General features: G+C 41.6%; 1 protein-coding gene across 4 annotated transcripts in view; it reads right to left on the reverse strand.

Moving 5' to 3' along the window:
• Positions 1-17,141, reverse strand: part of LOC111865790 (ras guanyl-releasing protein 3) — a 98,157-nt gene that overhangs the window by 70,249 nt on the left and 10,767 nt on the right. For 2 of the 4 annotated variants that reach the window (XM_023854075.2, XM_023854074.2), the window contains exon 1: positions 12,001-12,431. The exons of 1 other annotated variant lie outside the window; for it this stretch is intronic. Coding sequence is in view for 1 of the 3 variants with exons in the window: in XM_023854073.2 (XP_023709841.1) it covers positions 6,432-6,491 (60 nt within the window). In the remaining 2 variants the exon portion in view is untranslated. Of the gene's footprint in view, positions 1-6,431; positions 6,543-12,000; positions 12,432-17,141 lie in introns of those variants that run through there. One more of the 4 variants, XM_023854073.2, reaches the window with a different exon arrangement.

Raw genomic sequence — 17,141 nt, forward strand, 5'->3', positions numbered from 1 at the left:
TGAGAATATTTGGACCGAAAAGGGATAAAAATAAATGAAGACTGGTTAAAATTGCATAATGAGTTTTATAACTTTTCTCCAAGTATAATTAGAATATTCAAGTCAAGGAGGATGAGAAGGACAAGACATGTAGCACGCATTGAAGAGAAAAAATAATAGTGTTTTGATGGGAAAACAAAAAGAGACTACTATTAAGACATAGACATATGTGAGAGGATAATATTAAAATGGATCTTAGAGATATGGTGGTATCGACTGGAAACATCTGGAAACGGATAGGGACCAGTGAGAGAGGGTTCTTGCGGACACGGTAATGAATTTTCGGGTTCCATAAAATATTGGGAAATTCTTGAGTAGCTGCCTGACTGGCGGCTTACCAAGGACTCAGCTGGATGGAGGTAGATAGGTAGGTAAATAGATAGAAAAGCAGACTTCATAAAGCATCATTTTCCCCCTACTTTTCCATACACGTCGTCCAGCATCACACAAGTTACGTAAGCCATCAGAGAAAAGACAGTGATTCCCACTTGGCCGGCAAATCGCTTCTGTGCCGTCTCCTTCAACTCGTGGTCACTGGCAAAACAACCGCCTCTTAAAGCACCTTTGAGAACCTTAACGAAGCAGAATCCTATGAAGCAAGGCTGGATTTGTATGATAGATGTTCTGAAAGCTCTACACTATTTGAAAGAATAAGTTGCTTTTAGCACAGTGCAAGAAGGTCACATCTACAGTTGTTCTTCCTTTAGATATTGGTTATACCCTTAGTTAATACACTTGTTAATAAAAAAGCTAAAGCAAGTCGTGTGACATGCCATCCTTTAACCACCAGGAAGACTCCTGGTATTCATTTCTGTTGGAGGCTGAAACGATCCCAGGGCCATAGTGCGGCTGAAAGTATTGGTTCAATAGAGAACTCCAATAACCTCATCGGGAATCGAACCCGCTTCCTTCAGCCTTGTAGCATTGTGTCTCAACCAAATAATATTCGTACATGTCATTTATGTGCATAGCACGACACTGCAAAGAGCCTTTTTTTTAAAAGGGGGTGCGGGTTTATTATTCCAGGGGTGTGACAAACTTCTGCAACATCCTCACTACACCGAACAAGGTAGTGCAAGCCGTAATATTCATGGAATTCATGGGGTCCCGTTCGAACACTCGTCGAGTGTCCTGCTAAAGTGGTTGAGGATTTCTGAGATTCTCTTCAGTTCCCCCATGAAAATACCGACATAGTAACCCAAATTACGCCACGGCTATTTATTTCTACATCCTTTCCAAACGCATTCGGCGCTATATAAGTCTAGCCCGAAGCTATTAGCGACGCTGCTACACAAACAATAAATAAATAACTGAATCATCGTTATAAATATTAGGAGCTGAAAGAGCTCAGTTGACATAGCGGCGGGTTAAGGGCTGCAAAACTGGGATTCGATCCTTGGCAATTTTCTCTACTCCACAACATCCAAACCGACTCTGCGGTCCATCCAGCTTCATACCCAATGGGTACCGGAGGTTCCTTCTCTGGTGGTAAAGAGGCCGAAGCGTAAAACTGACTACTTACCTTAACCTACTATCGAGACAAACAGGCGGGTTATGGATCATGGATGAAATGGAAAATGCATATAAAATTTTGGTCGGAATATCTAAGGGAAAAATACCACTTAATAAGCACTAAGAGGAGATTTGTGTGTAAGATAAAAGTTGATCTTAAGGAAAAATGTGTGAAGTTGCTGACTGAGATCATTTGGATTAAAATAAATCCCAGTGACAGGATCTTCTGAATGCGGTTAGCTTCGACTTCCACACAACTAGAAGGAATTCCTTGGTTAACCGAGAAATTATTCATCATCACTGGCAAAGTCGCCCTTTCTGAGCCATAGTCTACCTTAGAAGATTATGCCAGATTTACCTTGAAGTTGACCATCAGGTAATCACTTCTTTGGATTTCTCAACAATAATTATTTTTTGCAGAGCAAGGTTGTCAGCCTTAAATCCAACTCACCCAACCTGGAGAACCAGGTCTCAATGTCCCCCAGTGACAGGAGGCCCAGTTATACTCCCAGGCACCAGGATCCTTTTCCATCACCTTCTATGGTGGAGGTATTCTAACCCGCCTCAATAAGGAGTAAGCAACTGTTAGCTTGAGGAAAAGCTACAAAAATCCTCTAAGGACAACTATAAAACAGCTGTGCCCTTGGCATTTTTCCTAGTACGTCGTAATTCATCAACATAGTCCCATCGCTTCACTGGCCTGAAAATACTGAGCAGCTGAGAAAATATTTATCTGCAGATAAATGACATGCCACAGTCCGCGCGTTGTGAAGAGTTGCTTGGAATTCGTATCAGTTATTTTGCGTTGCCTATTTAGAGACGCTGTCGGTATCAAAACTATATAGCTGCGATGACAGGATGATAAATAGATGAGGAGCAGTTGGTGAAAAAGGTAACTTACAAGGAAAACCGAAATCCTTCCTCGCTGCCACTTTGTCCTCCATAATTACCTGACCTGGCCCCGAATCCGGGCCGCCGTGATGGAAAGCCGGCGACTAACCACTTCAGTTAAGGCATGTTATTTATTCCATATTGATAACATCTAAATAATATACAACAGTTTATTTCCGCTAGTTAAGTGTGAAGATAATATTAAAATGGATCGCAAATGACTTTGAGTATATGGACTGATCCCGTCTAATTCGGTGGCCCAGTGGCGAGTTCGAAGTCGTTATCTGGCGAGTGGTTAGCGATCTGGCTTCATATCCCGCGTCAAGTCCCAACCTGCATATCGGATCTCTTGACTTCGGTATTTCATGCTTATCCTCAGGCACCTCCAAACAAATGGATCGATAGCTTATCAAATCAAACAAAGACCACTTCCTTAAACAATTATTTGCGATTTATTCTGTATCAATCATCCTTTCATTCACCTCCATACAGAGCATTGTTGTGTAGACTATATATATATATATATGAGTGTGTGTCTGTTAGTTCCTTACGAACGAGTATTTCCACACCGTTGCGCCTTTTGGACCAAATTTGGTATTCTGATACAGTTATGTCCTTGAGGATATTTTCGACGCTTGAATAACCGCTCAGAATTTTGGGATACCCAATAAAAACACTTTTCTACTTTGCTTGTAGCTCCTAAACATTTTGTCGTAGGGTTACTTGGTTCCTCTGCTTTTGATACAGTTCAGAAAGAGACAACAACTTGCTCTGCTCACCCCGTGTGGAGCAGGGTTAGAATACCTCCACCGTAGCCCTGCGAGTAATAGAAAAGGGAACCCTGTGCCTGGGGGTATAACTTGGCCCTCCTGTCACTGGGGGGCACATAACTGCAGAAAGCTGATTCTCCCTCCTTGTGTTATACTTTTGAACGTATTCTGCTTTCAATATTCCGCCAATTAACGGCAATTAAAAATTCGCAAGACGAGAATTTTTATTGTAATTTTAATCAATTTCATTACAATTCTATTAATTTATATTAATATCATTAAGCTCAACAGCAGTATTTCCCAGAACTTCTTGTTTTGAAATGAGGAGAGTAGGCTAAAAAAAACGGTAAGTCCCCTCTGTAGCAAAATGTGCATTGTGAAATTACTTACATAAAAAAACTGGAATTTTCACAATTCGTATCTATGCGATACTTCAACTGCGCTAAGATTAGATATTAGATATTAGACGAACTCGAAACTAAACAATACTTATTGTAACAATGTATTTCAGCATCTTGTTGCATTAACTTACGGTCGAAACATGTAGCAAAGAGGGGGAGTAAATGAAAAAAAAAATGCTTTTGAGACGGGAGTGTTATGTGCGTATAAATATTCTACAGCATTTGAGGTTATCACAGCAGTTACTACGAAATTTACTATCTTCTGGAATATAAAGCCGTGTAGTCCGGTTAAACTCGACCGACGTTTCGTAGTCAAACCTCTGCTTCATGCTGGTTTATTGCTTCGACTCTGAAAGCGGAAGTGACAACATTCTTCCGAAACATCGGTTGAGTTGCAGGACTGCACGGTGCTATATCCTAGAAGACAGATTTCTTATTGTACAACACTGGTTCTTGGTTCGATGTCTGTTAACGTGACCAGTGTCGCGTTAATGCGTGTCCTCTAATTGCTTTATTGTCACTGTGTTGTCTGGCGGGCGGCAGTTACGGCCAGAAGCAGGGACACTGCTCGGTAACGTTACAAAAATCGGGCCAGGCTTTTGCCTCCACAAACAAGCACTGTTATGAGGGGACTTCAACTGAACTACTGAACTCAGTAGTGATTATGAGAATGAACGAATTAATTAAATGAAGATTTCTATCTTCTGGGTTATAATTCCGTGTGGTTTGTTGAAAGTCAACCGACGTTTCGGAGAAACATATCCCATCAAATCGAAACAGAGTTTGCTACTTGCTTGATATTTTTATTTGCTGGGCTTATTCTTCGACCCTAAAGATGGAGGCGACATTTTCCTCCGAAACGTGGGATGACTTCCTGCGGACTACATATCCCAAAATATGGAACTCTTCATAACCACTACTGTGAGAACATCTAATCCTATGAATGAATGAATGAATGAATGAATTAATTAATTAATTAGCTGCGGAGAGCAGTAGCTGTGGTGCTACTGCTCTCCGCAGATATTCAACTGCTCTGAAGATGGAGGCGCTACGTTCCTCCGAAACGTCGGCCAAAACGAAGAATACACGGTGCCTAAACCCAGAAGACAACTTTCTTCATTGTCATGGCCGTGAAAACCTCAAAACTTACAGGGGACTCGGATGTCTCACCAATATGTCGCACAATCTTGACAGACTCACTTCCAGATATAACGAAACTAATTTCTACCACCAACAATCCATCTTACCACAACGAAGAAATAGCCAATGCTTAAATCATGGGCGCCCACTGCATTTTCCAAGGGGACAGCCTGAGAATTTGCTTACAAACTTACGTTGAAGCAATTTAATTATATTTTTACCTATTGCCCAATGGTATGCAAGACAGATAAATATTTTTAAATTATCTTAATTCTCAGCATTATTATTTGGTATATTTCCTCTTTTCCCCAATTTATATTTTTTAAGGTGCCTGCCCTGCTCCTCTTCGCCTGCTTAAGATCGTGAATTAAATTCAGAAAGTGAAATTGGTGACAGGAATATAAAAGTAAAAAATACATTAAAATTTTCTCGGATGAGCAGCCGTGTCAGTCTTGAGCTAAAGGCCGACGTTTCGAAGACCTTTTCCAACTTCATTATCAGGGTAAGGGCAGTGTCAAATTGCGCGATTACCCACCCAACTCTAGACATAATACCATGTCGCTTAACCCGGAGTATTCACTTGTCGATTAGTCTGTGTGTTCCGTTGTTTGGTTATGTCCACGGTGTTGTCTTGACTCCAACCTCCTATCGTCTAGTGAGCCAACAGGACGAAACACCTCACTGACATGTGTAAATAATGTATATAGGCCACTTATGGTCATTCCTCATCCTGATGATGGAGACAGAAAAGGTCTCTGAAACCGTGGCTTTAATTCAACAATGACGCAACTGATTGCATGAGATTTAATTGGGCGCATTAAAAAAACAAGAAACAAACTCCGTCGCCTGTAGTCTGCAAGCGAACTATACCGACCGAGCGACCGCCTTTTCTCGGTGAAGTTAATGCCAACATTGTCGGATAGAGAGTGTTGCGTGGTCAGCGCAAGGGATTCCCACGGCCGTTAATTTCGGCTTTCTAGACCGGAGCCCCTATTTCCTTGAAATAGCTCCTCACTTATCCTCACGAGGCCGAGCGGACCCCGTTCCAGACCCACTACTTTTCAGAAAATCTGGTAGCGCCGGGAATCAAACCTGGGATCTCTGGATCTGCAGCCAGGAACTCTGGCCACTAGACCACAGAGGCGGTCATTACTGGGTGCATTCGAAGTGAAAATTTCATATCTTGTATAACACAAAACAGCTCATAACCTTATAACAAAAATCATGTATACAAAGATGACCGAAATTCGTACTCAAATTTGTAGTACGTACTAGTTGTTTTCACCTAGGATTTCTGATTTTCTGAACTTTGTCAATCCCTTATTATACCAAACGGAACGCAGCTTGGTCCAGCTCTTTCCACAGTGCCCAAATGAGTATGATCTTCCTAATATTTCATCAGAGGAAGGAAACGGATTCAGCTTCCGAAACTTCGGGTTCCATACCGAATACTAAACGATGTGATAAGTCCATAAACCCAATATTTCCACTTGTACGAGTAAAATGGCACCATCCCAATTTTTCATGGGTCTTTTCGGTTGTAACAGCGTACAGCTCTGAGAGAGGCCGACGTTTCGTACGAACATATCGTCTCTATCTTCAGGATCGAAAAGTAAGCGAAGAAGGAAGCCAGCACAAAGAAAATTAACTTAGATACTTAAAAATATTTAACACTTACCCATTTTCTTTTAGCTATATGTCTCGCAGTGTTTAGGATTCTGTCCGCAAACATGTTCATAATTTTCTGTCTTCGCCAGTTAAGTGTCACATAAACATAACCGTAAGGGATGCGTGAGAGCACAAACACTCAACACATCTGTAATCACATTACACTGGTTACAAAAGTCACGGTGTAAAAAAATACAGAAACACCGTGGGAAAACTGAGTGGAGAGTGCAACTTCTTACTTATAATCCTCTTTTGTGAGCTTACGACAACTAAGTGTTAGTGAGCACGAGAGCTGTAATCAGATAAGCCGATTACCGACGCTGTTATATGGTTTCCCTTGTCATATTTCCTTCTTTTTTCGAACAGCGGATGTTCTAACAGAAGGACATCCTCATGTTGGTTAGTAGGTAAGCCACAACAACCTATTCCCCTTCTCTGTTCACAGAAATCAATAATGGAAAATCAAGACTTTTCAACGCGTTTTTTACATGTGGGTTACCTAACAACGTAGTCAGTAGCTATGTCACACGGGGCTGTGCTATAGCTCAGGCGGTTACTCGCCGGCTTCACACTGCTGCGGCCCGGGTTCGAGCCTACGTCAGGTCATATGGGGTTTGTGGTGAACAAAGTGGAACTGGGGCAGGTTTTCTCCGAGTACTTCGGTTTCCCTTTCCCTTGGCACTACATCCCCAGTGGGCCTAGGCCTACCTCCATGAACTCCGTTCACTTCGGTTTTTCTAGATCTTACACATACGGTAGGACTCCTTGGGCGAGTGATCAGCTCGTCGCAAGGCCTCTACCTGTAGACAAACACAGAAAAACGCACACAAACATCCATGCCCTGAGTGGGATTTGAACCCACGATCCCGGCTTCCGAGCGAGCGAAGACAGTGCATGCGTTGGACCTCTCGGCTATCTGTTTCCCTTACCAATTCTCATTCCAGCGACTGCTCCACACTAATTAACTTTCATCCGGGGCTGGCACAATAGGACAATTAGTGGCCGACGTAACAAGTTGACTCATTCTCACACCACATCAAAGAAAATAAGAAAAACTATCTAACCTCTATGGATTAGTCTAAAACCGGTACCGACTTCATAACCGTGCAGCCTATATATCGTTACGCACTTGTTTTCTGAAGAACCAAGTCCGGCATAGACAAGATTATCTGCTGCAATACGCAGGCGCCTAGCCTGATGGAATATTAACAGGATTTTGGAGGAACCTACCGTTTCCGTCTTCGAGACAGCAAAATAATTCTTCTAAACCTTCTACCTCGGATACGTGGGTAACGTTCGACCAGATCACACGGTGTCACATTCCAGGAGACAGTAGAATCACAGCTGTAAGGTAAAAGGTATAGCTGTCGCTGTGCTTAACTAATTAAGCACTACGCCATGAAGGAGCAGGGGGAGTGGATATATAGATCCAAATTTTCTTGGCTTCGGCACTAGTTGTAGGTGAGTGGTCAGCTTCACGCCCCTGCCGCTTTACACCCGGAGAAAGAGCCCCCGGTACCCATTGGATAGGAGGCTGGGTGAGCCCCAGGAACGGTCTGGACGACATGGAGAAAAGTGAAACTTCTTGGCCCCAACCGGGGCTCGAACTCCGACCACTTGGTCGTGCAGCCTGTAGCCAGTCGGTATACCGACTGAGCATCCCTACTCCAGAATCACAGCCGTAAAAAATGAAAACTCATAAAATCAATTTTATTCAGTCAGGTAACCATTCTTCTCTGCTATCCTCTATTCCAGAAGTTTCCAAAGCTTATATAATACTGTAGCTCCTTCTCATCTGAGCAAAGATTTCAGCCTTCTTTTTAAATTTTGGTCTGTATAAATAAGATCTTTCCTTCTGTTTGTCAGCTTTTTTTTTTTTGTCAGTTGCTCTGTGTTGTCTTGTGTTTCATGGGTTTTCTGACTTGTTCTCTGTTGTCTTGTAATGTTTATCAGCGTTCTTCTGTTTTGTGATGTCTGTCAGAGATTCAGAACTTCTTTTTGTGTTTCGCTGTGTTGTCTTGTGATATCTATCAGCGATTCTCTGTGTTGTGATATTTGCCAGAAATTTGTATCTTTCTGTGTTGCCTTGTGATGTCTATCAGCATATTCTCTGTTACTTTCCGGAATTTTTTGTGTTTGTCTGTGTTGCCTTGTGATATCTATCGGCGATTCTCTGTGTTGTGATATTTTCCAGCATCCGTTTAAGTTTTTATATGTTGTATTGTGATGTCTGTCAGCATTTCGCTTTGTTGCCTTGTAATGTCTATCAGAATTTCGCTGTTTTGCCTGGTGATGACTATCAGCGTTTCGCTGTGTTAGCTTGTGATGTCTATCAGCGATTCTCTGTGTTGTGACATTTGCCAGAACTTTCGCTTGTTATTCTGTGTTGCCTTGTTATGTCAATCGGCGTTTCGCTGTGTTGCATTGTGATGTCTATCAGCGATTCTCTGTGTTGTGAGGTTTGCCAGAACTTGCGCGTGCTGTTCTTGACAAAGACCTTGCTACCTACAAATACAGCCTAACCGATACGACTATAAAGCGATGAACCTTATAACTGCGTGCTCGTTTCCAAATCGTCCACCAGGAAACAGAAATTTGATACGTCATATTAATTATCGGAAGAAGGACTACGTACACATTATTTCACATGGAGCTGCCACGTATGCAAATGTTGCGTCCGTGACTGCATGGCAATCAAGTCTTAATGATGCTGACATTGCAATTAAGCCTGTAGTGACCGAATCACATAATTAACGCCACAAGAAGACATAATGGTCTTTGTTCCTCATCAATAACCGATTTAACACAAAACTATACTAACGGCACGTCAACGCCAAATGCCAAGGACTGGCTACATGCGAATCTTAATTTAGTCTATTAGTCTAAATATATGTTCACCCTCCATAAGAAATAAATGAAAAATTTTGATAGGGAAACCTCAAGAAAAGTAGGTACGAAAGAAAACTACACGTAGATGAGAGGATAATATTAAACTGGATCTTTTGGAATTGGAACGTAACAATGTAAAGGACAAAGTCCAATGGCAGGCTATTGTAAATCCTCAGATTTCTTAAAAGATGACGCTTTCTTCAATGATCTGAGTGATTATTAGATTCTCAAGAAGGATTCGGTTATAAAAAAACGATGGAACTTATTAGATAATAATCATTAAAATTAAGGAAAGAAAACTGAGTAGAGCTAAATACTACATTAATCAATATTATGCTTAGGTTTACGTTGTTTAGTAGGCCATCAGTTGATCTATTATGGCTCTACAGCCATTTGTTGGGCCTTGGCCACCTTTTCAGTTTCTTAATCGTATACACATTCGATAGGACTCCTTGGAAGGGAGATCAGCCCGTCGCAAGGCCTCTACATACAAACAGGACAACACAAATGTATTCGAACCTATAACCCCAGCGTTTGAGCAGGCGAAGACAGTTCATGCCTTAGACCGCGCGGCTACACTATTCGGCAGTTAATCCACAAACCACTATGAAATAATTAAATATTTGCAAATGCCATACAACTCCACACTCTTATATAGCCTCATCCGGTAAGTGCAACAGAATTACAAAATATACAGTTTACATTTAAAAGCCTCATTCTGCAATAAAAAAAAAAGATTATAAATTGCATGTTAATATCCATGAAATTACAATTGCTTGTAACAAAAAGAAAAAAGTTTCTAATGTGAGAAAAGGAAGTAATATTCTGTAATTCTGGAAGTATTTTATTTACATAAAAAAACAAATGAGATTACGATTAACGCTTCCATTATAATAACCAGTAAATTCGCATTCCATCTTATTCATGTTTATGTGACACTCAGGTTGGCGATAAGCCAAATCTACGTACCTATGTAACATAATTTATGCTTCAGTCCAATTGTAAAAAGAGCACTGCATTGAGGTTCGGCCATACAGAGCGCTACGCTATGTTCGCTACGTACGCTACGTACGCTGTGTACACTCTGCGACGCAGTTAACATAGGGAACATACCGTACGTCGCGTACGTAGGCGCTCTGTGTAGCCGAACCTTTAAGAACACAAAACAAATCTGAACTGAACCTAGCCTGACGCAATTTAAGATTTTCTTTTGCTTTTCTTCAGCTTCGACTTCAGTTTTATTAATTTAATTAATAAATAATGTTGTATTTTAGCGTCCTGTTGCACTGATTTTCGTCCATGATATGTATGCCGTGTCCGTCTTGCAGTGCATTCAATTTCACCTGTTATTTCACAACATGTTTCGTCAACATAGTGCCATCATCAGGTGCTCCATTTACGTTAATCTACTGCATTGCTTGCCATTATGTCATTGTAAAATTATTTAAAAAATATTTAAAAATATTCGTCAATTATAATAATTTTTATATACTAAAATCTTGTTAAGATATTCATCTTATATGTCCCAATTCAAACCCGCGCATGGTTCCTCTACTATGGGAGTCGTTCCTCTTATACTCCGTGTATATCTTGTCTCGTGATGTGTGTTCCCTTTTTGGCTGCTGGTGTTGTAACAAGATTTTAGTGTATAAAAATGTATTATAATTGACGAATATTTTTAAATATTTTTAAAATAATTTTACAATGACATAATGGCAAGCAATGCAATAGATTAACGTAAATGGAGCACCTGATGATGGCACTATGTTGCCGAAACATGTTGTGAAATAACACGTGAAATTGAGTGCACTACAAGACGGACACGGCATGCATATCATGGACGATAATTAATACATGTATTTTTCATACATTGCATCCTGTTTAAAAAAAGAAGGTAAAGCTAACTCCGTAACAGGCCGTGGAGGCCCATTGGGTTATGAGATGTCGAGGCTCCCACATGTATTCTAAACAATCCGTTCAGAGATGGTAGTGAGGTTGTCGGCCTTACGCGCCGTCCGCCCTTTACGCCCAAGAAGATTCCTGGTATTCATTTATGTTAGAGGCTGAGTCGACCCTAGGTTCATATTGCGGCTGGAAGTGTTAGGTTAATTGAAAAAAAAATCAAATGACCAGAACGGGAAACGAACCATCGACCTTCTGCCTTGTAGCACAATGCCTCAACTACGCTACCGCATGCCCCTTATTTGAAGTTATGGAGAAGTTTTAAAATGAAGATAAAATCTTAAAGTTTCGAAGAAGAAACTAAAAAAAAAAGGAAATTCCAAGAAGGGAGACCAGGATCATGATAACAGGTTTGGAAAGATGTCACACAAAGGAAAAGATAGACATTTTGTAGTAACTGAGCAGTCGGAGGTTTGGGAAGACAGAGGTGATACACTTCTTCGCCAGTCGAGCCTAATAAAATGGAAATACTGCATACAGAAAAAGAAGAAAATCTTTGATGTCCAATTAGACAACGACTGAACTTACTTTACGCGATCTTCACTCAACAGTTACGTAGAATATATAAATACATTATCGTTTAGACGAACCCAAGATCTAAAGTGAATAATTTGAATTTCAAATTTTCAGTAGAATGTAGGATATTCAGGGGGGATATAACGTTTAAATGTTAATCCTGTCATAAAAACAGTGTAATTCATTATTCACAAACACAGCAGTGTACGTACTTGACAACCGAGACCAGCTTGGCGAACAGAGAGGCTTCCACTTGTCGTGATGACGTCTTTTGTACAACCGAACCCTGATTTTCGTATAAACAACACAGAATTGATCTTAATAGATACAACACGTATAAGACTTCAAGCACTACAATCGTAAAACGATGTTGTTTCGCCTATTTTATACATTTCGAATATGTCGAAGTGTAAAGTAAGGTGTTCAAACGAGAATCAGTAACGTAAAAATGATTACACAAGCAAATCTATCGGAAAGACTATTTACTCTACAGATGCACACGACGGAACTAACCGCTCATGCGCGAACATATCGGATATGCATGTTTGACTGCCCCGTTGAACGTATTATTTCGATAAAGTCACTACAACTCGCTACAGCTGTAGGCGTAGTTAATAACTGTACATTCGAAACACAGGTCTCACTTTACGCTTCGTTCCTGTGTGACGGTACAGCCAGGAAATGTAAGTCGGCCTAAAATATTTTTGTCGTTACGTCATAAATCGAATAGGCAACCTTAGAGAAAAAAAATCCTGCATGTTCAACGACATCTCTGGTATGAGGGTTTTGTTTCCCATATTATTTTTCCCCATAAGTTATTTAAGGACGTTTTCACGATCGACATTATACAGGAAGACTGGTGTTGGAATGACTGTTATATGATGAATTGGAAAAGATTTAATTTTTTTTTAATTTGCATAGTGGGGGGTGGACTCAAGCTGGGCCCACTTGGCACGTTGGCCACTGATTGGCCTATTGTACCTGACCCGGGTGATTATGATGATGGAGAATTTGGTGGAATGAAGATTGGCAGGGGAAACCGAAGTACTCGGGGAAAACCTGCCCTAGCGCCACTTTGTCCACCACAAATCCCACTTGACCAGATCCGGGCTCGAACCCGGGCCGCCGCGGTGGGAAGCCAGCGACTAACCGCTTGAGCTATGGTGCGGCAATTGGAAAGGATTTCCAAGGAATCGGTTATGGCCTGCAGAGAGTGAGGAGAAACCACGAAACACCTCAGTTGGGATAGCTGGTGTCGTGGCCGAGATTCGAACCGGACACATGCCGAATGCAAATCTGGAGCGCTACCTCTAGAGTAACCTGTTCTTTTTCCCCTTCAATCGTATAATTAAAACTGAACGTAGCAACTTCCTAAACATGACGCAACGCCCTAAGTCGCTATCTGATCAAGAGATCGATGACGTTTTACAAGGTTATATTAGGAGCAGATTTACGTCATATTTTCGAATTCTGATAATCTGGATTGTAGGTAATTACCGACATTTCGTAGGAACACATTACTTCTGTCTTCACGGTGCCGTGTCGTCTGGTATATGCTTACCAACGTATCGAACAAACAGACTGCGTCAGTCTGCAGGGTAGCCATGAAGATGGAGACTCTGAGCTTGTCCAAGACGTTGAGAACTACATACCAGGATATACGGTGTCATAATCCAGAATACCACAGTAAGAATCTCCACCGACGTACAAAGAAATATCATATGTTGTCCCTGTGCTTAATTAAGCACAGGGACATGAAGACGTATAGGGGAGAAAAGGTATAGCTCCTTGCATTCTTAAATTCAGCTCTATATGGCGATGAATGGTCGACTTCACTACTTTACTGCTTTCACCCTGGGAAAACAGCACCCGGTAAACCTTTGATAGGACGTTGGTGGTACCTCGCCCGGTCTGCCTCTGCTTCTGCTTGGAATCGAATCCCGCTCGTCCAACCGGCAGCCTAGTCAATATACTGACAAGCCTATCCCAGCGTAAAAGTAGTTCTATAAGCACGAAAAACATGTTTACCTGATTTGTTTTTGCATGGCTGTTACATTAATACCTTACTGATTAAATATTGTACTGCTGGGGTTCTCATATTTTGTGATACTGTGACGCCCATCAATAACACATAAATGAAGCTCCCTCCACTTCATGTACAACAGCTGGAACCTAAATCACATCCTCTTTACATTTACGGTAAGCTAAAAATGTCCCTATATAGTCATAAAAAAGCTTCGCCAAATTTTTCGCCGGTTACAGCTACATTTTACGTAAACGCCTGTATTACATCGTTTTGAGTTACTGATTTGCAAAAAAAAAATGCGTGGCTACACCCATATACGTAAAAAACAAACAAACTCCGTCGGCTGTAGTCCGCAAGCGAACTATATCGACCGAGCGACATCCGCTTGTCGGTGAAGTTAGTGCCAGCTTTTTGCGGATAGAAGGTGTCGCGTGGTAAGCGCAACGAATTCCCACGGCCGTTAATTTTGGCTTTCTAGACCGGAACCGCTACTTTTCCATTGAAGGAGCTCCTCAGTTATCCTCACGAGGCTGAGTGGACCCCGTTTCAGACACATTATTTCTCAGAAAATCTGGTAGCGCCGGGAAAGATCCCGGGACCTCTGGACCTGTAACCAGGAACTCTGACCACTAGCCCACAGAGGCGGTCCTCATATACGTAATATTTTAAATAATTCACGAATATTCTGCGACCATCTGAGGGGTCACAATTTGCAATTTGAGAAAGCATATTCTACTGAGTTTTCGGCTTTAATCTTAAATACTCGTAGGTCCCAAGAACGCGGCCTTCCGAGTTGTAACGCCGTGTAGTTCGGTACCAGCCCAAAGTTTAGGAAGAACACATTCCTCGGAAAAGCTTGGCCGTTTTGAAACTACTCAACGTTGCAGCCCATGAGGTCTTACTGTGAGGACCTCCAATCCAACTTGTATCAATTCGTTTTATATGAGGAAATATCGCATCGGTGGATCTAATGAAAGATTGTGTTTGAAGGGTTGATGGATGTCACGGTTGAATTACGAATTAAACACTTATGATGAATGATGATTTAATTGTGTGATAAACCAATCAATGCGAATGGGGCCTTTTTATTAGAGGATTAGAATATGATGTATAGGAAAGACAACATATGGCTTGTACGGTTATATAGTGTTTATGAGATAAGACACATACATCAATATTAGTTACAAGCATCGCCGTACACGTCCTAGCCTCTGACCCAGTGATACATACGTTACGAAGGCCGAGCTCATGTGTTTATAGGGGCCCAGCACGATATAGGATTAATCGGTCATAAGCAAGCACAAGCATTTCCTGCCGTAGTCAAGCTGTTATGTTTCATTCTCGTAAGAATAAATAATGATAAAAAAGATTCAATCTTTCGGCATTGCTGTCGAGTTGTGCCCCCGTCCCCTACCGACTGTCTACAAGATTCATAATTTCGTAATTAATTCTGAATGGGAATAGACCAGACAGTCTGATCCGTTAAGTTAGTGTAAAGTTGAAGAATGCCATTTTCTGGGAAGTGGCGCCGTGTAGATCTTCTGTGAACTGACGTTTCGGAGCTGCGTATCGTCTCCACCTTCAGGGTAGAAAAATTCGCGAGCGAGGAACCAGCGTGAGAAGGTTCACACAATATCTACACGGCGCCAAATCCCAGAAAAGGCATTCTTCATAGTCATCGCTGTGAAAACCTCAAATCTTACATAAGGTAAAATTGTCCCTGAGCTTAAATAATTAAGCACTACGCCAAGAAGGCGTATGGAGGAGTGGATGTATAGATTCACATTTTCTTGACCTCAGTACTACTTGGAGGTGAGTTGTCAGCTTCACGCCCCAATCGCTTTACCCCCGGGGGAAGAGCACCCGGTACACATTGGGTTGGAAGTTGGGTGGACCCCAGAGTCGGTCTGGACGAAGAGGAGAAGAGATAATTCTTGACGCTATCGGGACTCGAACTCCGATCCCTCGATCATCCAGCCCATAGTCAGTCACTATACCGACTCCCGATCCGTCAACCTAGAAATAGAAAGTTTTCTATATTCTGCGATATAACGTCGTGTAGTCCGTTGAAAGTTCACCGACGTTTCGGAGGAATATTTCATTTCCATCTTCCGAAGAAGCAGACTGCATGGACAGCAAAACCTTAAAGATCGAGGCAAAATGTTCCTCCGGAATGCCTGGTGACTTTCAACGGACTACAAGACGTTATATCCCAGAAGACAAAAATCCTCATAATCACCGCTGTGAGAAACTCAAATCTTTCAAATGATGATAAAGTTGCACAGTTCTCGAAGAATTATGAGTGCAACGAATTTCAGGACGTACATCGAATGTAGACCGAAAAGGTTCATCTAGAGGTAACGCTTTATACTTGTACTTGGGAGGTACACGACTCGACACTCGGCCGGGATACTGTCTCTCCTGATTGAAGTTATTTGAGGTTTTCTCCAGTTCCTCGAACCAAATTCTGGAATAGTACTACGTTCAGGCCACCATCTCCTTCCAAAACCTATCCATTTTTTTTTAATTCGCTTAGTGGGGTGGTGGAGTCCAACTGGGTCCACTCGGCACGGCGGCCACTGATTGGCCTATTGTAGCCTGCCCCGGGTGATTATGATGATGGAGAATTTGGTGGAATGAAGATTGGCAGAGCAATCCGAAATACTCAGAGAAAACCCGCCCCAGCGCCACTTTGTCCACCACAAGTCCCACTTGACCAGACCCGGGATCGAACCCGGGCCGCCTAGGTGGGAAGCCAGCGATTAACCGCTTGAGCTATGGCGCGGCCTAACCTATCCATTTTGTCGTTCATTCATCTTCTACGCTTTCGACGCTATGCAGTGGCGACACTGTAAGGGTCGTTAAATTATCTACGGATAAAACCTATAGAATCCGGATATAAACACTGACTATCTCATAGTCAGTGATAGGAGAAGGCAATTAGATGCTCTATTATTATCCTATAACCTAAGGGCAACAGTGAATTTCCCTACCAGAGTTCATAATCACACAAGCACAGCAATAGATAATATATTTAAGGATAAGCAAAAATTTACAAAATACAATGTTTCCCCTTTATATAACGGATTATCTGACCATCATGCTCAATTGTTATTTATAAAATATATAGACACTCAAATAGATAACCACAGTGGATATTATACTAGAAGCATAAATAAATATTCTGTGGAGGAATTTAAAAATAGACTGAGTTACGAATCCTGGGACAGTATATTTAATGACAACGGCAATGATGTAGACGTCTTATTTAACACATTCATGAATAACTATTTAAGAATAGTCCACACAAGCTTTCCCCTTCGAAAA

The sequence above is a fragment of the Cryptotermes secundus genome, unplaced genomic scaffold (assembly GCF_002891405.2).
Source record: "Cryptotermes secundus unplaced genomic scaffold, Csec_1.0 scaffold683, whole genome shotgun sequence".
Lineage (NCBI taxonomy): Eukaryota > Metazoa > Arthropoda > Insecta > Blattodea > Kalotermitidae > Cryptotermes > Cryptotermes secundus.